Below are 21,867 nucleotides of genomic sequence, written 5' to 3'. Positions count from 1 at the left end.
AAAACGTTCTTAGAGCATGTTTTTGTTAGCAGGGCCTGGTTACCAATTCTAAAATGTAATTTATCTATATAGTCTTATCAGTTGCCTAAATTCATTTTTTTTATTATTATTACATAATCATGTATATTAAAGTATAAGTGAAGCTGTTGTCAAATTACACATTTCTCCTTTATGATGAGTTGATTCATTTATGCCACGTTTATGTTTGTGTTCAACTTCTACACCCAGTGATTTAATAACTGTGTGGTGTGACTTTTACTTTTGATATTTAAATTCATTTAAAAATTAATACTTATTTCACTCAGGTAAAATAAAGTATTTGTATTTTTATTAGAGTAACATTTCATTAGAGGATCTGTACTTAAATTCAAATACATAATTTGTGTACTTTGTCTGCGTCTAACTAGTTGATAAGCTCTTTGTAAAGTATTATTTTGATCCTGTAAAAGCCTTCAAACATGTAAAGACAAATAGTGTTGCAGTGCCATTCATTTCAGTACAGCTGACTGAAATGTATTTTTTTGCCTGAAGTAACTGACAGTGGTAATTTGTTCTTGAGTTTATACCACATAAGGCATTTTGTAAGTCCTCATGCAAAGCGTTTTATAACCAATGACAGTGATGGATGTCCTCTTTCCTACCATCTAAAGGCCATTAGGCAAAAGCAAAAACATGGAAATGATGTCTGATCAGATGTTCATGGCCAGTCAAGTGAACTCATTTGGTTGTTCTTAATCAGGGGTTTATAATGAGACCTATTAATAAAATGAGTTTATTCGATTGTTTACTATGGAGGCCAAATGAACTGGACAACTCACTGGACAAGTATTATGTTGTGCAACTTAACTAGTGGCTGGTGAACTGCTTCTTTAGCAGTGTTGTGGTTTGGTTTGAGTTTGATCACTTGGTTTGAACACTTGATATGAATAAGTTGTTTCTGAGAGTTGTTTGAGATGAGATGAGGATCTCAGGTGCTGACTTTGCTTAGGGCCCCCAATGTGGTAAACCCTGTCACATGTTTGGTTCAATGTTTGGTCTTAATGAATTCCTGCGTATGACCAGAAGATGGCGCCCACGGATGATTCATCATCCATTTTCCAAACCACTGGTCCAATAAGGCTACAGCATAATATCATACAGGTATAAATTCTGTTTTAATTGATTATTAAATTGTTTAATTACATGCTAGTTTCCATGACAGAGTTCCAGATACATCTTCCAGTTTGCTTTCAAGTTTCTAATGATTATTAAACAGCAAACACAAACTATGAAAAAGCAGCAGCCCTTCCGGCACACTCAGTGTCTGTTTTCATTCACTCCCTCAAGTATATTAGTGGACTAATGCACTCTAAACCCGAATAAGTTGAGTTTACTTAAAAAATTTGAGGAAACTGGTTGCCCTAAAAAATTTAAGTAATGTTTACTTGATAAACTTGAGTGAAATGTACTTAAAAGATATTAGCCGTTCTAATAATTATTTTAAGTTGATTAGACTAAATACTTTAAGTTTACATAATACCTCTGTTCACTTACTCCACTTGCCTTTTTAATTGCATTAAATTATATACAAAAGCAATGAAACAAAAGATTTCTTTTCTTTTTTTATTTAAAACTTTTTAAAATGCAACAGTACAATTAAGACAAGTTTTAAACAAGTTTGCCCTTAAGTTTAAAAGGTTTCCACCTTTTTTCCTCTCTAAAAGTGCATCTACTCAAACAGAATATCAAGTCTTAATCAAAAGCTTTTTTGAGCTGTTCCCCTGAGAACATGACAGGTTCTTTAAACATCTGCAATTAAGCACATGAACATGCTGTATGAACATAACGTCACATGAACGTACTGTACATATATAACAAACTTTTTTTTTTTTTTCACACCTCAGTTCAAAATACTTTAGTTTTGTTATTGCCATCACTCACTCTCTCAAAAAAAAAAAAAAAAAAAAAAAACATTTATAGACTCTTTTACCCTTCTTCAGGTCTGCTGAACTATCAGAGTGAGTGCACAAATGTGTGCTTGGATTATTTTCAAAGTGCAACACTGCAAAGTATTTAAAAATAAATAAATAAAAATTAAAATAAATTAAAAAAAAAGTACAAGGCACCTTATTTTTTACTGTTGTGAATAAAAGCACTTATAACAAAATCTGACTTGAGGTTTTTTTTTTTCCACGGAACACAGAAAAAAAAAAAAAAAAAAAAAAAAAAAAAAAAAAAAAATGATGACTAGTGGACGACACCATTTTACATAATTGTGAGCAGATTTTTTAAGGATTGAATTTTTGGTGCCAGCTCCACCTTTCCAAGATTAAGGAACACCTGCTGGATGAAATTAAAAGTGTTTCTCATGCACTTAGGATAGTCCAAGTGAAGGCCATAAATAAGTCCAAAAGTTAGACAGAAGGCCTGAGGCAGGTTGTCTGGTTCCATAACGGAATTCCCTTCCAAGATGATGGCCACTTGGGAAGGGTTCAGTTGTGGAGTTTCTGCATCAACGCAGAGGATTCCTACTGGAATTTGCTGGAATGAGTCCTCGTCAGTGATATCCTAACAATGAAAGAAACAAGATCATGCAAGTTAAATAATTCTGTGTTGACAACTGAAACCTATATCCAACACACAATCAATACCAGTCTAAGTAAGTCATGCACAAAACAGAACAAATGTTCTCCTTTAATGTCAGGCCACATTTATGGCAATTTTGCAACCAATACTTGCAATGTATAAATTAAATTAGCACTGTCCTTCAAAATCAAAATACAATGAAGTTTTCCCTTCACATACGCAGAGTTGGGTTCACCCAAAAATGTAAATTTGATGTTTATCTGCTTACCCCCAGGGCATCCAAGATGTAGGTGACTTTGTTTCTTCAGTAGAATACAAATGATGATTTTTAACTGCAACCATTGCCATCTGTCAGTCTTATAATGCATGGCAACAAAATCTTTGAGTCAAAAAAACTTCCATAGACAAATCCAAATTAAACACTGCGGCTTGTGACAACACATTGATGTCCTAAGACACGAAACGATCGGTTTGAGTGAGAAACCGAACAGTATTTATATCATTTTTTACCTCTAAAACACCACTATGTCCAACTGCCTTGAGCATCCGGTGCGTGAGATGTGTATGTGCTCTGGTGTAGTTTAAAGGGTTAGTTCACTTTCAAATAAAATTTCCTGATAATTTACTCACCCCCATGTCATCTAAGATGTTCATCTTTCTTTCTTCAGTCAAAAAGAAATTAAGGTTTTTGATGAAAACATTCCATGATTTTTCTCCTTATAGTGGACTTTAATGGCCTCCAAACGGTTGAAGGTCACAATGTCAGCTTCAGTGCAGCTGCAGAGAGCTTTAAATGATACCAGACGAGGAATAAGGGTCTTATCTAGCGAAACGATCGGCCATTTTCTAAAAAAAATACAAATGTATATGCTTGATAAACACAAATGATTGCATTGCACGTGCTTCCGCTTTCTGTATTCTTCAAAAAGCTTACGCTGTATGTCCTATGCCTTCCCTATTCAACTTTTGGAAAAAACGGAACTGGCACTCGTTACGCAAGTTGAATAGGGAAGGTGATCATTTGTGTTTATCAAGTATATACAGTTGTATTTTTTTTTTTAGAAAATGTTTTGCTAGATAAGACCCTTATTCCTCGTCTGGTATCGTTTAAAGCTCTCTGAAGCTGCACTGAAACTGACATTGTGACCTTCAACCGTTTGGAGGCCATTAAAGTCCACTATAAGGAGAAAAATCATGGAATGTTTTCATCAAAAACCTTAATTTCTTTTTGACTGAAGAAAGAAAGATGAACATCTTAGATGACATGGGGGTGAGTAAATTATTAGGAAATTTTATTTGAAAGTGAACTAACCCTTTAAACTACACCAGAGCACATACACATCTCACGCACCGGATGCTCAAGGCAGTTGGACATAGTGGTGTTTTAGAGGTAAAAAATGATATAAATACTGTTCGGTTTCTCACACAAACCGATGGTTTCGTGTCTTAGGACATCAATGTATCGTCACGAGCCGCAGTGTTTAATTTGGATTTGTCTGTGCATTTATTTTTTTTATTTTTTTTTATTTTTTTACTTTTTTAGATTTTGTACCCATTGACATGCATTATTTGACTGACAGACAGCAGCGGTTGCAGTTAAAAATCATCATTTGTGTTATACTGAAGAAACAAAGTCACCTACATCTTGGATGCCCTGGGGGTAAGCAAATTAACATCAAATTTTCATTTTTGAGTGAACTATCCCTTTAATTACTCACCCTCATGTCTTTTTTTATTTTTAATGAAATACAAGTTGTGTTCTTCCACTCACATCCTATGCAAATAGCACATTTAAGGTCCAAAAAGGTTGCAAATATATCATTAAAATAATTCATGGGACTCCAGTGGTTATCTAGTGGCTTAATGAAGCAACACAAAAACTATGTGCCCAGTAAAAAAGATAATAATAATAATAGTTATTATTATTATTATTATTATTATAACAACAATAACAACAGCAACAAAAATATTATTATTAAAGGATTAGTTCATTTTCAAATAAACACATGATCGCCTTCCAAGTGGTTCCACCAAAAACGCACTTACATATTCTTCAAAAAGCTTACGCTGCATGTCCTACGTCTCCCTATTCTACTTACGGAAAGAAAGCAGCGCCAGCTCTATTTTTTCTGTAAGTAGAATAGGGAAGGTGTAGAACATGGAGGGCAAGCTTTTTTGAAGTGAACATTTGTTTATATAAAGCATATACATTTAAACATGGGGGTGAGTAAATTAGGAAAATGTTATAATTTTATTTGAAAGTAAACTAATCCTTTAACAAAATATTCCTCTCTGGCACATGTTCACAAGAGCACCACAGGCATGATTAAAGCACTGGAGTCACCTGGATTTCTTAAATGATGCATTTACCCTTCTGGACATTAAAAGTGCTAGTTGCATAGACTGACAGTGGAGGAACAGACAAACAGATATCATTAAAATACATTCATGTTCAGAACACAAATTGAGGTAAGTCATATTGGTTTAGAATATGTTTGAATAACTAATAACTAATGATTTTCATTTTTTGGTGAACCAACAATTTAAACTGGGGAAGAAAAAAAAAAAAAAAAATTACTTTTTTTTTTTAAATAAATATTTTCAATCTGTCCCAACATTAACCAGTAATGCAACTATTTAAAAATGGTTAAAATACTGAAAATAAAATTTTGGAAGATAATGAAAATTAGCAGCAGGCAATCTTCATTAATGAAATAATATTTTACTTTGTACCTGGAAAATTTACCAAAAAAATTGAATAACTTACGGAGCAGGTCTTAAAGAAGGTGGAAGGATCATCCCCCAAAATGACTGGCAGTCCACGAAGGCAAAGGGACCGAACATCTGTTGGCTCAGTGGTCTGGAAGATATGGCAGATATTGTAAAACAGTTTGGTTGGAATACACAAATGCATTTAATTAATAATTTTTAGAGTTTGGGAAGTAAAGAAGAGGACAAGACGAAATGACAAACATAAAAGGAGAAAGGGGAGTAAAGGGAGACAACAGAGAAGAGAGAAACAAGAGAAAGAAAAAGTAGAAACAAGAGTGGACAGACAAGTAAAGAATACAGAGGAATGACAAAAAAACAGGAGGAATAAGGTAGACTGATGTAGACAAATAAACCCACCTTTGTCTTACGTAAAAGCTCAGCCAAAAGCTGACCAGCAAGGCCTTTCTTCTTTCTGAAGATGTCCATTAGATTTGGAGAGTAACGGTCAAGAGCATCAAAGAAGCTCTCTCTGAGATTTTTACCCACTACTCGGTTGAACTCGTAATAAACCTAAAATATAAAACGTCAAACCATATTAAGCCATGGTCAATGCCACATGATTTGTGTCACAGTGCTGACCACCCCTAATGGTTATACATGCCCATTGTCATTTATACCTATTTGTGTAGTCCAGTGGTGTTCAAACCTGTCCTGGAGGCACCCCAGCCTTGCACATTTTGTATGGCTCCAGTTTCAGACACACCCAATTTAGTTCTTGCGGTCTAAACTAACAAGCTGAAGAGTTAGATCATGTGTGTAAATGAGGGAGACTGTGGCAGGGGGGCGTGGTTTAGCGGGGTCTGCACAGGAGGGAGTGTCTGGGGATGTGCGGTGATTGAACGGGTTGAATTAAATCACGAACACCTGTTTCTCGTTCCAGTAATTGGCATGGAGCGGTAAAACGCCAGGAGAAGCAGGAGCTGAGAGAGAGAGAGGGACTGCTGACAGTAACTGAGTGAGCTGTGCTCGTGCGTGGAGTGAAGCCCGTCCTTGGATGTGGAATTATTAGTGTGCGTTGACCGTCTTTTTGTTTATGTGTTTGATATTTTTCTCTGTGAGATAAACTGTCAGCAGCCCAAAGCCGATCCCTGTCCTCTTCCTTCCCATTACACAAAGAACCTTCATTACAGAGACACAAAATGTGGAGAGCTGGGGTGCCTCCGGGACAGGTTTGAAAACCACTGGTGTAAGTCAATACAATAAAAAAAAAAATTCTTGCATACTGTACCTGACTCTCTGTAAACAGAGCTGGCCATCGAAGAATCATCTGGCTGATGTGAGGCTTCTCATTAACAACTTCTTTTCTGCGAAGAGCAAATGTCATGTCCATGTGTTGCTTGACAAGGGATCCATTTGGCTTTGTCTTCTTCATTTCATTAACAAGAACCTGACGAACTCCTTCTAGGTTCTTGTCATCCATCCCCTCTGGATTTTCAGGTAAGAAATTTATTTCCCCTTTCCTAGGCTTCTTGATGTCTTTGTTGGGAGGGTTGCCAATTGCAGTGTGCCTCCCACGTTTACCAGCATTGATAGTGACTTCAAGTCGACCCAGCTGGCGCATTTTGGTCCTATAATTACCCATCTTGAATTTTAAACTATTTTTCCATCCTTCCCAACCAGAGGATGACCCTGGCTCTTTCAGACATGGGTGTGTTTGTACCAAGGATTTTGCAACAGCATCAAATTCTTCCTTCGTTGGATATGCTTTAAATTCATAGATGGCCTCAGCAAGTTTCTCCAGAATATCATGTTTCATCTCTTTTGGGACTTTCAGATTGGTTTCATCCCTCAGATACAGCAGGTTGCCTTGACGAAGTCGATACTCGACATCAACTGAAAATTTTGGAATAGAAAATACATCTGGCCACTGAGAACTTCTATCCATAGAAGAGACAGACAGGATCTCTGTGTCTGCCAGGCTGCATGTTTCACTAAAACATTCACTTTGTGAAGCAAATAGTTCAAGCTCAATTATGGGGATGATTTTGATGGTAGGCTTATCCGGAAGCTCAGAAAGATCTGTAAGATTGCATAGTTCATTGTTAAATTCAGGATCTTGGTACTGTAAAGAGAAGCTGTAGTTCGTTTGGAGGGTGGATTTGAGCCATCCAATCAAATCTTCAAGTCTGTCAGGCCGTGTTGTCATAGTCATTTTTCTTATATCTCCATCAGTGACAATAACTCTCATGGTTAGTTTCTGTTGGACAGCCATCTGGGAAAAAATAATAAAGACATTTTTAGCAGATAACATATCGTCTCAGTGTCACCATAAGTTCTCCTTGCACCTTGTATGCTGATAATGGGAAGACATCATTCAGCTCTGAAACCCTAACCACACACATCGAGGTGACATCACTGCAGAGAAGTTGGTACGATCTAAAGTGCTCAGAGTACCATGCTGTCATTTTGTGGCAAACAAACAAAATTTCTGTGTTAGCCACAACAATCTTCTCAATTTGGGCATATTCAGGGAGACCTGAGCAAGAGCCAGTACAGAGAATCATGCCTGGATTATACTTGATTCCATCTAAACAGACAGACGATGCATTAAAAACAGATCCAGAATGATCCTGAATGTTTTGAGTGATTACACTCTGAACATTCATGGGGAAAGAGGCAAGCAAAATTGGGGTGACCTTTGAGACTTCAACTGATGGTTTGAAAAATGAGCTACAATCAAGATGGTAACTGTTTGCTTTCTGGTGTTTGGTAGCAAGTGTCATCGCAACATTTTTGAAATTCTGTGCATTGCGAATTGACCTTTTAAAGAATTTATGCTTCCCCTCGAAGCGCATTGTCCAAACTTCACACAGGGGCCCGAATTTCCTTATTAGCTGAGGGTAATGTTCTATATAGTGATGTTTAGGCTTTAAACGGAAATCAGGAAATGTTGACTGCAGCAGCTGTCTGTGGTCTGCTATCTTACATTCCAGGAAATGCAGTGTCTCTTCAGTATGCCGTGGTGCCACAACTAGCTCAACAATGTCCTTGAGAAGCATGAGAATTTCCCAAGTGTCGTCACCCTCAGGGACATAGCTACCAATGAGAAATGGAAGAAGCCTTATGAGACACCAGTTCTCATGGGCATTTCCACCAATGGTACCTTTGGTGGAAAATCCCTTTCCAATCACTTGTGGTCTGTCTGTTTTGTCAGCAAATGTGTAATGAAAGTATTTGATGGCATGATTTAACATGTCCAGAGTGAAATAATTCTTGCCTATCAGGTCTGTAAGGCACAGGGACAACTCGGTTGGAACAATCCCTTCTAAGACATCATGCATGATGTCAGGAGGGTACCCACTGACCACATGAAAGTGATCAAGATTCTCAGTTAGTGGGCAGGCACCTTTGACACCATAGGTTCGACTCAATTCTGGGTTCTGTCTAACTTCCTGCACCTGCCTATTATGGGAGTCTTTCTCTCGGAGCTGGAAGGAACCAGAACGTACCTCTTGCTGCTGAGTGTCTCCACTGCTCGCCAAACAATATCTGCAAAACTTGTCGACAGAGAAGCTCTCCAGGAATCCTGCAAGAGAGTGGGCACCAAGATTATCAGCTGCAACAAATAATGCTGTACCTCTCACAGTTTTACCAAGTTTTTCGAGGTAAACCCCATTTTGCTCCAATATCTTCAGATCATAAATAAGTGGTTGCAAAATTTTTGCATAACCACACTTTTTGACTGTTGACGAATTACACAGCAAAGCAAGCTGGATTGAGTTGAGGGTTGATCGATATTTTGCTGGTAAGTTGGCAATGACCCAGTACACAGCACACATTTTGTGTTTTAGCTTTGATGTTCCTAGTGGGTTTGCAATTTCAAAGTCATCTATGTAAAGTCCCAGAGCAATTGTGAAATCATCTCTTGTAAGTAAAGAATTTTCATTAAAGTACTGCCCATCTACATATGATCTGTATTCCTGCAGCACATGGACCTTTTCTGACATTGCTCGGTTTAACACATCAGTTTTGTTAAGCAACTTCTGTAGCATGGAAAGAATGGGGACATATGCAAGTGCTTTTTGTCCTTTCTCCACAACATATTCAATGGGGTTTACTAGAGGAAACTCTCTGCGTACATAGGCTGCTCTTCTTTTAGCAGTTCCTAAGGGTCCATCTTTTGCCAAAAAATGCATAATGTTACCTTCTGACACAACACTTGTAACCTCTCTTACAAGAGTTTCATCCATGTCAGGATATTTACTTAACACAGCCCTGACTCTGTTGTGCAAAAGTGGCTGTGATAGTTTATGAATCTGACAAAGCTGTTCTACGACTTCTTGTACAGAACTCTCTGGTATGTTCAAAACACTTTGCATCTTTAACAGAAGAGATGCCAAGTTGTGCTCAAGCTGTTTTTCTAAATCAGGAAGATCATTATTGCTGTCTTCTTCACTCAGGGCTTCTAAATCTTCCAGATCTTCAGCATGTGACATTTGCTCTTCTGCAGCATCACTGTCAGGGCTTGTGTAATAATGACCAATGATTTCTGATTTAAATCTTTTCCAGTTCTGTTCCTTGTGTAACTTGCTCTTGTGCGCTTTGAATGTGGAATAGACACTGCTTTCAAAGTTACACTGTTTGTAAGGGCACTTGACTTTATGATTTACTTTTAAATGTGCAGTGTGCAAGTGAATTAAGTAATCAGCCTCAGAACAATACTCGGCAAACCCACAAGACAGACAGCTAAACTTAACTGGTACATCTACACTCTGCTGACCAGACGGTTTGGAGTGAAAGCGGGATAAGTGCACTTTTAAGGCATTAAACGATTTAAAAGTGCATAGACATTCCTGATGCAAACATGGAAATGGCTCATTTCTAGCATAACTGCCATGTTTCAGTCTGTAATGTTTAAATAACTGTGATCTTTTTTCACAGTTAAAAGAACAATACTTACACTTCCAGTGCATGCCTTCCTGCAACCTGAAACACAAAACAAATTTACTGTTAGAGAGCGTTCATCTGTGTTTGCATTTAAACATTAATTCAACATTAAATAAAACTTGGTTTTTAAAGTTAGTTTAAATTCACTCACCAGATTTATTAAATTTGTCACGCTGTTGAACTTTCTGCTCCACTGGAAACACGTTTAAAACGCAGCACTTCAGATGGGATCAAACGGGACCGTGTCTGCTGCAGGCCAGTGACAAAAACAACTATATGACATCTGGAAATAACATCGTCTGTTTAAAGTATGTTTTCTACGCTCGCAAACAATCCCTCGATGAAACAGCGAGAACAATACACAGACGAAAAAGGGCTGCGGAGCTCGCCTCACGTGAGTTCAGGCTTGGCGCGATGAATTATGCGAGGCGAACTCGCACGGGTAAAACGGGACCATGCCCACGCCAACCACGTAAAAAGCCTAGTCGGTGAAAATATCGCAACCCGTTTAACAATTTTTGTAGTGCTCGCAAACAGCTCTTAAAAAATAAAATGTAACAATAAACAGACTACAAAAGGCCGCGGAGAACGCCACACAAGATAACGTTATTCAAGTGGTATCGTGTTCACTGCGCAAGTGAATAATCTTGCAAGTTGGCCAGGGAAATTCCTTAAATTGTGTTTTTCATTACTCCCAATCACCCAGCCGATGTCATGACTATGCCAGCCGAATTTGCCTGTCGTGTCAGATGTTGAAGTAGCCTAGGACCCGAACACGAGTAAAAAATGCGAAACACACTTAAAACAGTGTTTTTTATACTCATAAACAGCCTCTCAGCCTCTCAACAGAACAAAAAGCTGATTTAAATGATTATATTCTAACTACTCACCAACAACTCTACGAAACCACATGCAGCTGCAACCACATGAAAATGGCGTCGTCTAAAACTTCTCAACAGCTAACTGGGGTGGGTGGATGGGTGTGGTCAGTTGAAAAACTTTTTAAATTTAATCCATTAAACTTAAAGTTATTCACACATTCAACTATGTCTGCAGAAGTAGTAGAATTTACTTACATTTTTACAGTATTGCACTAAATCTTAAAAAAATTAAGTATGTTGCAATTAAACTGTTTTTGTAGATATTAAATCTGGGCTAACAGTGTGTAGGGAATAATGAATGAGGGTATAGGGTGATTTTTCACAAATATTGTTTCAAAGCAGCTTTACAGAACATCATGATCTTAATATCTTCATGCCAATTTCCATAATCTAATTTACTAAAAGACCTTGATGTCTGTTGTTTATTAAATATGATACACATTTCAAAGAATACACTTTTTGTTGAATGCATTGATAAAAACAGAAACTAGAAAATAATCACTTATTGTCTAAATCATTACTTATTTTCAAATGTTATCCAGTGTTTCAAAATAATTAAACACTAAATTACTTTAAGGTACTTGGAGGAGCCTAAGACTAGATTGTTGTTTTTCTAAACAAATGATACATTATAGCAATATATTGAAACCAATGTATGCATGAGCACTAAATATATTTAAGTTTTCCATTAAATAACTTGAAATGCATTTGATCTTATTTGTACATTTTTATTTTTATTCATAAATATTTGTGCAGTATGTAAAGCATCAAAGCAATAACATTAAATGTGATGTAGTTAAACATATTAATCTCATTTATTATATATACCTCTAAAGTTTCATAAATGTTTATAGAAGTCATTGCACGTTTCAGAGTGTCTAACTTTCCATCGGCTCTTTCTCTTCACATGCTGCTGTTGTTGTTGTTGTCTTTTGTGTGTGATTTTCTTGCAAATGGAAGATCTTCCCATCAGGATGGACTCGCCATGTTACGTTGGATCCAGTGTCCATCATTTGCTCTGAGAGCATCTGATTCACCTGTGACAAGAGTTCAGGAGTGATTAGTGAATATACATTTATACAGCTGATCGTGACAAACATGATGCAGGGCAACAACTCGCTGAGTGATGAAGCCTATAGAATGCAGTTATATTGACCCTAAAAATCAAGATATCAGGGCAAAAATGCCCCTGTATGAGTTTTTGTCGCATATTTATATGATGTAGTTAAGCAATATCACACAAGTGCTGTTTTTGTCTTGAATAGCTCAAGTTCAAATGTGAAATTGATTTTATACAACAGTTCAAGAAATAAAAAGTTAATATTGTTATTTTTAGAGATGTTCCGATACCCCTTTTCCATTCCCGATACCGATTCCGATACCTGAGCTCAGGGTATCGGCCGATACCAAGTACTGATCCGATACCTGGGTGCAGAGCTCTGAACCGGTTCAAGGAACGAAAACCGGAAACGAACAAAGTTTTGACCAGAATGGAAACGAAAACTGAATCAAAAAACTTTAATCGTTTTGAACAGAAATGCTCATTTGAAATGGCCATTAACCGTTAGTAACATTATTTTTTTGTTCTATTTAAAATTTTGATTTGGCAGTCAACCAATCACGAATTCAAATAGTACAGCCTATGCAAATGTGACGCTGACGCATCCAACGAGTGAAATGCCCGCGCTCGGGCTCTACAGTGAGCTCACGCGCTGACGCGCTCAGCCCAGCTGTCAAGTCATCATAGGTTAGTCACAATGGCAATGCCCTTGCATTAGTTTTTCTGATGATATATGTCACCATTAGGCCTACATTTAAGTGAAAATGAATGTCAAGTACGCTAATATGCAGCTTGTTGTGCGTTTTGAAACCAGCAAAAATTACAGGATATGTAGAACATGAGTTCACACAACGCCACATCACGCACATGCAGCGGTTCAGAATAAAACTATAGGCTAACATAACACATATACAATAAAAGGGAATATTTAGGCCTATAGGCTATGGGAAATATTTCACCATATAATTAGGTCTACAGATTAACAAAACAAAAGTGGTTCATTGTGGCGCACTCCAACCATCTAGGAAAGGAAACAGACATTCTGCTTGTTTTCGTTATTTAAATGTCTTTTGTAAATGTATGAATTATGTCTGGCTTTTAAATTACGACCATAAACCATAAATTATGGAGTACAGTTTAGGAAAAAACGTTCCAGAGGTCGCGCCGGCGCCTCATGCGCGCGCACACAAATTCTTGCATTGCTTACTTGATATCGCAGCTGTTAAATATTCAAATAAAATACAATCAACCAAACATATAAAACTTTACACTGCTCAATTCAATTCTGTGAAACAATCTGCCGTCCCGTGACCACGCCTGACTGTGCTGTTACGTGAAGGATGTTGTCAATAATGCGAGTGAAGTACAAAGCTTAGGCTACATAATAAATAGCCTAATAGTTTAGCATTCCTCTCAAAAATGGAAACTGCCGAATGAGAAAGGTAGGCTTCAGATTCACTTTAAAATAATTAGTTTAGCATCTTATTTAGTTTTATTTCTAATAAATAACCCTGTTTTTCACTTCTTCGCTGCTCTAAAACAGTGGTTGCTTATGGCAACACAGCACAACTTCCTGTGTTTGCATTCTGAGAAGAATTGATTTCCGATTTGCTGCGTTAAGCAAAGATAGCGGGCACAACTAGATATTGTTTAAGAAAATGGTATCGGATCGGTACATGAGTTTAATTACTCGCCGATACCGATGCTAGAATTTTTTCTGGTATCAGTGGTATGTCCGATACTAGTATCGGAATCGGAACAGCCCTAGTTATTTTAGAGACAGAATTGTCTGATTTTGCTCAATTTTGCCAGTGAAAATATTACCTTTAAAGTCAGAGAAGATATTGTGTGTCTCCGAGGCGAGCAGCACACTACGCTGTTTTGTTTCTGAATGAGTCCAATTTGAGCAAATCAATCTGGTTGAACCAATGATTCAATGGCCCATTCATAAAAAGAGCCATTTATTTAATTCCTGAATGAATCAGCTGTTTGAACGAATCGAATGAATGAATGAATGACTCAATGGGCATTTCTCAATACCAAGTATGCAAAGTTCGGACTTGTGCTCTTCGTAGTTCAGACTTGGCAAGTTCGACTCAGGAAAATGGACTCCCGAGGACGGGAGAACACAAGTCAGGTGATTCTGCAAATGGTACAACAACATTCTTGATTGCGTCACTCAGCTTGCTCTGGCTTCTCCGATTATCTCTGTATGTATATTTTTAGCAGCAATAAAGCAAAATAAGTGATAAAACATTGCTATATTTTCATTTAAAAAATCTTAAAGCCTCACAAATGTGGTTTAGGCAACGCGTTCATGATTATCTTCACTGCATGTATAGTATTTCGAACAAAACGAAATATAAAACACTGCAACCCTGCCTGTTTACATTTTAAAAATATTAAACATTAATATGTGGTTCAGGCAATATGTGCATTCTCTGATTATCAGTTATTAATATAATATATAATATATATATAGTTATAAATATCAGTTTTAATGATAATAGCCATTATACTGTAAAAGTATAAGTAAAAGGTATGAGTCAAATAAAGCAAAAAATTTAGTCAAACGTACAAGTCAGGACTTTAAGTAGGTTACGACAGTAAATTAAATAGCCTAAATATATAATGTTATGAACAAATGATAGATTGAGACCAAAGATCGCCTGTTAGATGAATTATCTCATGTATAACCACTACAGAGACATCAGAGCCAGCGGCAAACTTCAGAAGAACTAGCCGAGGTATGGCTGTTCTCAGCGGGTACATGAGCACCCGTCGATCACCTGGATCTCACAAAAACGTTAGATCAAAATTTCAAATAGGCGCTATCTTTATCAATAAACCACAGATTTGAGCTTTAAACCAGTACATTCTTGCCTGAAAAACTACATATCATGACATAAAAAATAGTAATATGTTTAAATTACACTATTATTATTGACGCTTGCTGGTTAGTGCGAAATGCATTCTGGGATACCTGGCTGTCTCAAGTCCGCACAAGACACATCTCGATGCATCCTCGATAAAATGAGCGGATTAAGAACACATCCGGGGATTTTAACTGTACTTGGCTAGATGTGAACATTGAATTGGAACAGAGGGCAGTGACTGATGACGTTTCACAAGTTCACAAGAACACATATTGAGAAACGGCTAATGACTCACTCTATTATACGTTTACCACTACCTACTGCCAGTTTTAGTTTCTTATTAGGAGTACCACTTAAAAAAAAAAAAAAAAAAAAAATTATTTATATATATATATATATATATATATATATATATATATATATATATATATATATATATATATATATATATATATATATATATATATATATATATATATATATATATATATATATATATATATATTTATTTATTTATTTATTTATTTTTTGCGGAACATAAAAGAAGATATTTTGAAGAATGTTGTAAGTATATCTAAATACCAACTCAGGTTGAGTTGTTTGTGTAATAAATTCTCTGTTGAATCACATAAAATATTTCTTTCTAAAGCTACTTTTGTGATGTCTATTAGACGCTTTTCTCAATTAACACAATAATGACTTTAAATGATCTCTTGGGTGTAATTTCTCAGCCAAATATGATGTGCGGTTAATTAATAGGCATCATGTAATTAATTAGATTATACATTTTAATCACAGTTTAGTTTAAGGTGGAGTACTAAAATGACTAAAATTGAATTGTGTGTGTGTGTATACAAAAAAAAAAAAAATTACAATGGAAAATATATAAAATAAAATCCAGTTCAAAATGCTCATAAAAACTATTATGGTATATTAATAATCATACATCTCACCTTCTTTTCAATGGCTGCCATTACTGCATATTCGTTCAGATATCCAGCTGATTTCACCGCAACTCTGACAAGATTTATTTTCCTAACTGGTGGATCATCAGCTGAGAGATACAAACATTAATTATTTTAATTAATAATTAATATTGCAAGCAGATCAATTACTTTGCCAACACTGCAGAATGGAATTGATCTGCAGATGAGAGAAATACAGGAGCTCACGGGCTTTGCAGTAGAAGAACTGTAGATTTGAGCACGAGACGTCAGCCATCTGTCCTTCAGTACCTGCACTCGCACACTCTTCCCAACCATCGATGTTGTCTGGCTGTCCGGGCTCCCATTTGACCAAAGACCATGACACGTTGGTCTGGTCTGACCAAAGCCACAAGTTCTTGGACAAGCCGATCCATGCGTCCTCACCGTTATTGTCAGTAATGATGCCTGCGAGGGCCTTGTTCTCCGTGTCGTCTGTAATCGTGGCCAGGTCTATGTAATTCGTTCTGCAGTAAAGTTGAGCGTCACGCCACTTCATGCTCATTTGGATATACTGAAACTTTTCTGCGATTATGCTCTTGTCTGTAAAGGATTCAGATTTGTGGTCAGAAGTGCTAAAGAAAGTGTTTGTGATTAAAACTTGTCCTCAAAAGAAAAAGCTTGCTTAGAAAATTATAGCTTTGTTTTTTTGTGTGTGTGATTAGTGTTGAATGGTCTGTTTTTTTTTTTTTATTCACCTGTAAATCCTGATTAATTGCTGTGTTAGATCAGAAGCATCTGATCTTTTATACTAATCGAGCTTGTTTTTGCAGCTTGACATTGTGCAAATATTGTAAGTTCTCATGATAAATTGCTTGCATCAGTTATAAGTTGCTTTGGATAAAAGTGCATGCTGAATGTTTTTAATGCTTTAAAAGCATGTATGAAATCCCAGGTGAAAAAAAGGGTATGTACTTAAAGTGCTCTATTTTCGCGCACTAATTTTGTGCTTAATATGCTAAAAATTCTTCTTTAGTACTTCTTAAGATCATCTTAAGAAGTGTACTCAACTGTGCTATTTTGAGACATCATGAAATATGAACTTAAATGCGCTTTTAATATACTATCTCTGTATTTAAAAAATGTATTTAGATACCACTTATAGTACATTTGAACCCATAGTGTACTACAAATGGTATCTAAATAAATTTTTTATATACAGAGATAGTATATTAAAAGCATATTTTATGCTGTCTCAAAATAGCACAGTTGAGTACACTTCTTAAGATGATCTTAAGAAGTACTAAAGAAGAATTTTTAGTATATTAAGTACAAAATTAGTGCACGAAAATAGAGCACTTTAAGTATATATTATAGAAGTGTACTTTTTTTTTCACCTGGGATGACATGCTACTGATTCACGTTGCTGTTTGTTTGCATGAACCTTTTGCCTGATATGAGGATGCAAAGTGGGTTTTGATTAATATTTCAAGCATAACTCAATGAAAAATAAGACACAAAAGGTGAAGGTGCAGGCCTTATATTGTGAAACTTGTACTTATTCAACAAGTGTTAATTTGCATTGCAAATTTGCTTTTAAGTTAAGTGTATGTTAAGGATTTTTTTTTTTACTGGAAAACAAGATTCTAGTGAACTGCCTTTTTTTCACTTCAAGCATAAACAAGTGGAAAATTTGAATTTATTTGAGATTGTCTCTGAAAATAAGTGTTAAGATCCAATGCAGTTCTACTTCTGAATTAAATGAATCTCGTTATAAGGATGTTTTGCTGGAAAACAAGATTTCAAGAACACGTTCGGGTTGGGTTAACGTGTGCGAGGATGAGTATTATGAGGAAAACAGCTTTGCACAAGAGACTAAACAGACATCCAGATTATAAGTGAACATGTTGCATTATTTCTTACCAGTTTGACAAAAAAAGTATTTTTCTTCAAGGCAGGTTGTATCACCCCATAGTTCGTTTTTCTTTATAAATGCACAGGCCTCGTGTGTGCGGTACGTGTCCGGCTCCAAGGAGTCCCACTTTACATAGCTTATCGCCTCATTTTTATAAGACCAACGCCAAGTAAGGATGCCGTTGTAGAACCCAGTCCAGGCAAAAGAGTCGAAGTTCGCAGCATCTGCTGCCTCCTTTAGTTTGACTCTGTCTTCATCGCTCTGAACCGTAGCCAGGTCCAAGTGTTTCTCTCTGCAGTACGACTGTGATTCCAACCAGGTCTTCGGCTCTTCGATCAGAATAAAGCGATATGGGTCGCACAAGGTCTTCGAGAGAATTCCTGTTGATGGGATCAGACGTAACAGCAGGAAAATCAGTTGATCTGACAAGTTTCATTCTGTAGTTCCCCACACTAACACTCACCGAGCACAAAAACAAGCTGAATCATGTCCAGCATCATCTTGTCTTCACTCTTGTATTCACTGAAAGAAATAAACAACAAGTATACAAAATGCTGGATAGTTTTCTGCAAATGAAAGTGCAATCATTGTTTCTAGTCAACACTTTTAGGCTTGTGTTTCATATGTGAACACCTAAATGAACCAGCTTCATTCAAGTCACAAAGATTTTTTTAAACAAAACTACAGTAGTCAACATTTGAAGTGGATCAAAAAAGCTAATCGAAGTTGTCCTAAGAAGAAGGTTTTAGGACAACTTTGATGAACTTTTTTGATCCACTTCAAATGTTGACTACTATATTTAATAGTCAAAAAATCACAATGGAAATCCATGATAAAGAGGTTTTCTTCATGTCATTGTATACATTTTAATTCAAAGCCTTGTATTGATAATATAGAAACATTATTAAATTTGACAAATGCAAAGTAGAAATGCAAAAAATCCCAACAGACCCCGATTTACCTGCTACGGACGACTGAAGCTTGATGCTTCCAGCTGCTCCTCACAAGTATATTAAGTTTCTGCCCTCAAAATTCTATTTACTCGCCTTTTACTTGCTCTTTATTCATTACGTTATGCAAAACCTTTTGTCTAATACTGTATATACTTCAGTGAGACTGATTACTGATTTACATTCTGATTTTGCTGCAGTATGAGGCTCTTCATTCAAATAGCATCAGAGAGCATGAAAATAGTAAAATCAGAGTTGCTTTTTTAAACAATTATAAAACAGGTATATCACAAATGAATGTATATGTAGGTGCAGTGTTGGGGAGAGTTACTTTTAAAAGTAGTGTTACAATATTGCGTTACTCCCTAAAAAGTAACTAATTTTTTTACTTTTTTTTTTTATTAAAAGATATGCGTCATGTTACTTTTGCATTACTTTTTCTCTCCTGGGCTGGGCTGGCTTGTTTGTTTGATTTTTAATAACAACCAAAAGGGAAATGAATAGGCACTAGCATCTTCCCTTCTGTTTCAGTGTTGAAAAGCACTGAATATATGCACACATAATTTGTTTATTTTTGTGGACAGCAATGATAGCATATATTGAGTTCATATCTACCTTGAACCATCCATTTACTTTGCATGAGCACTTGAGGCTCATTTCCCTGTACTTTTGCATAAGAGAAGAATTTTAGTGGTGTAACATTTATCACCATTATACAAAAAAGGGCCTAGTGAAGGTGGAGATGACAACATTTTTGTTTGATTGTGTGCCATTTACATGTCTCAGCTGGCATTAGCAATACAAATAAAAATAACTTTGATAAGACATTGACGTTTAACTACACTGGCAAAATGTTTTGTAGAAATTACTAATCAATTTTACAGACATTTAAATAAGCGGCAAGTAACACATTGAACTAAAGTGGAAAAACTGAAATAGTGTGTTTTTTTTTGTAAAACATTGCATTTATTTGCAGTCTTTATGTGGTGAAATTTGATCAACATCAGATCTCAACAAATGAAATATTGGTAATACTTTACAAGTTAATATATTAACTAGCATGAACTAACAATGAGCAATATACACCGATCAGGCATAACACATGAGCACTGACAGAAGTGAATAACACTGATCATCTCTTCATCACGGCACCTGTTAGTGGAGGGATATATGAGGCAGCAAGTGAACATTTTGTCCTCAAAGTTGAAGCAGGAAAACTGGGCGAGCGTAAGGATTTGAGTGAGTTTGACAAGGGCCAAATTGTGATGGCTAGACGACTGGGTCAGAGCATCTCCAAAACTGCAGCTCTTGTGGGGTGTTCCCGGTCTGCAGTGGTCAGTATCTATCAAAAGTGCTCCAAGGAAGGAACAGTGGTGAACCGGAGACAGGGTCATGGGCGGCCGAGGCTCATTGAAGGCTGGAAGGCTAGACAAGCTCCTTAATGCTGGTTCTGATAGAAAGGTGTCAGAATACACAGTGCATCAGTTTGTTGCGTATGGAGCTGCAGACCAGTCAGGGTGCCCATGCTGACCCCTGTCCACCGCCGAAAGAGCCAACAGTGGACACGTGAGCATCAGAACTGGACCACGGAGCAATGGAAGAAGGTGGCCTGGTCTGATGAATCACGTTTTCTTTTACATCATGTGGATGGCCGGGTGCGTGTGCGTCTCTTACCTGGGGAACACATGGCACCAGGATGCACTATGGGAAGAAGGCGAGCCGGCGGAGGCAGCGTGATGCTTTGGACAATGTTCTGCTGGGAAACCTTGGGTCCTGCATCCATGAGGATGTTACTTTGACATGTACCACCTACCTAAGCATTGTTCAGACCATGCACACCCTTTCATGGAAGCGGTATTCCCTGGTGGCTGTGGCTCTTTCAGCAGGATAATGCTCCTGCCACAAAGCAAAAATGGTTCAGGAATGGTTTGAGGAGCACAACAACGAGTTTGAGGTGTTGACTTGAACTCCAGATTCCCCAGATCTCAATCCATTGGAGCATCTGTGGGATGTGCTGAACAAACCAGTCCGATCCATGGAGGCTCCACCTCACAACTTACAGGACTTAAAGGATCTGCTGCTAACATCTTGGTGCAGATCCCACAGCACACCTTCAGGGGTCTAGAGGAGTCCATGCCTCGACGGGTCAGGACTCAAAAGTGGGATCAACACAATATTAGGAAGGTGCTCATAATGTTATGCCTGATCGGTGTATTCTTACATTTACTAACCTTTGTTAATGTTAGTTGATAAAAATGTTCATTTTTATATATACAACTTTTGATCTTAAAAACGTATTAGTAAATGTTTAGATTAACATTAGCTACGATTAATAAATGTTGTAGAAGTATTATTCGTTGTTAGTTCATGTTAACTAATATGTAGTTAACTAGTGTTACTTTTTTTATTAGACATTTTGTGCATTTTAAATGCTTTTATTGCAGCGTACTGCAAAAATAAGCTCAACACAGAAACTGCTTGCAAAGACGGATCTCTTTTTGTTGTCAAGCTGAATATGCTGGTGTATGTATGAATGTTATTTTTTGCACATTTTAAAGATTATGCCTCTTCTAACATTTCAGACCTTGATCCCATCACCCCAAATCTGCTCCTAATGAGCCAGTGAGACTCTTCTCTACCCCAGGTGATTTACATCAACACTGACCTCCTTGGCCGTAGATCTCGGTGTCACAGCCAGGTCCTTGTTGACCAGTTTTGGACATCCTCTATTCGCCAAGTCAGCAGTTCCGTCAAGGTCTATAAGTAGACCTCACGTCCTTCCTTTGTTTTGTTTTTTTTGGTTGTTTTTTTGCATTGGTGAGGTGTGGGTGTTTGAGTGGACACCCAACCATGTCCTTTGAATCCTTTCCTTAGGATGCATTAATGACTTAAGACCATCTGTCAACATCTGTCCATTTACATCTTGTGAATCTGTTCCATGTGAATCCATGAACTTCATGTCATGTGATTTACTCAAGATGGAAGCTTACTGAACTCAATGAAATAAAAGACACCAACGTTTCTAACTCCAGTGAACT

At 36.9% G+C, this 21,867-nt stretch overlaps 2 protein-coding genes and 1 long non-coding RNA gene across 3 annotated transcripts; all 3 read right to left on the bottom strand.

Annotated features, from left to right (window-relative positions):
* Positions 1-2,201: 2,201 nt before the first annotated feature.
* Positions 2,202-6,689, bottom strand: LOC125264279 (sterile alpha motif domain-containing protein 3-like). Its single transcript, XM_048183500.1, has 4 exons — positions 6,566-6,689; positions 5,695-5,847; positions 5,333-5,425; positions 2,202-2,547 (listed from the first exon to the last, which is right to left on the bottom strand). Exons 1-4 carry the CDS (start codon positions 6,665-6,667, stop codon positions 2,245-2,247), a joined length of 651 nt encoding a protein of 216 aa, XP_048039457.1. The 5' UTR covers positions 6,668-6,689; the 3' UTR covers positions 2,202-2,244.
* A 708-nt stretch (positions 6,690-7,397) lies between these two features.
* Positions 7,398-10,788, bottom strand: LOC125264280. The gene is made up of 4 exons (XR_007184048.1): positions 10,376-10,788; positions 10,238-10,263; positions 8,787-8,863; positions 7,398-7,549 (listed from the first exon to the last, which is right to left on the bottom strand). It is a non-coding gene; the product is annotated as an uncharacterized LOC125264280 (long non-coding RNA).
* Positions 10,789-11,824: 1,036 nt separating this feature from the next.
* LOC125263951 (macrophage mannose receptor 1-like) lies at positions 11,825-21,552 on the bottom strand. The gene is made up of 5 exons (XM_048183151.1): positions 21,495-21,552; positions 17,888-18,301; positions 16,214-16,567; positions 15,995-16,095; positions 11,825-12,142 (listed from the first exon to the last, which is right to left on the bottom strand). Exons 1-5 carry the CDS (start codon positions 21,550-21,552, stop codon positions 11,984-11,986), a joined length of 1,086 nt encoding a protein of 361 aa, XP_048039108.1. The 3' UTR covers positions 11,825-11,983.
* Positions 21,553-21,867: the final 315 nt, after the last annotated feature.

Source organism: Megalobrama amblycephala, linkage group LG3 (assembly GCF_018812025.1).
Source record: "Megalobrama amblycephala isolate DHTTF-2021 linkage group LG3, ASM1881202v1, whole genome shotgun sequence".
Taxonomy (NCBI): Eukaryota; Metazoa; Chordata; class Actinopteri; order Cypriniformes; family Xenocyprididae; genus Megalobrama; species Megalobrama amblycephala.
This window is presented reverse-complemented; position numbering and strand designations above follow the sequence as displayed.

What these genes read in the sequence shown, in the direction of transcription:
- LOC125264279 (XM_048183500.1), bottom strand. Translation starts at nt 6,667, where the DNA reads ATGGACATGACATTTGCTCTTCGCAGAAAAGAAGTTGTTAATGAGAAG. An exon ending in CTCTGTTTACAGAGAGTCAG is followed by an intron (nt 5,848 to 6,565) that starts GTACAGTATGCA and finishes TTTATATTTTAG; the next exon opens with GTTTATTACGAGTTCAACCG. An exon ending in AGCTTTTACGTAAGACAAAG is followed by an intron (nt 5,426 to 5,694) that starts GTGGGTTTATTT and finishes CATATCTTCCAG; the next exon opens with ACCACTGAGCCAACAGATGT.
- LOC125263951 (XM_048183151.1), bottom strand. Translation starts at nt 21,552, where the DNA reads ATGTCCAAAACTGGTCAACAAGGACCTGGCTGTGACACCGAGATCTAC. An exon ending in ATACTTTTTTTGTCAAACTG is followed by an intron (nt 16,568 to 17,887) that starts GTAAGAAATAAT and finishes AATCCTTTACAG; the next exon opens with ACAAGAGCATAATCGCAGAA. An exon ending in TGGCAGCCATTGAAAAGAAG is followed by an intron (nt 12,143 to 15,994) that starts GTGAGATGTATG and finishes CTCTTGTCACAG; the next exon opens with GTGAATCAGATGCTCTCAGA.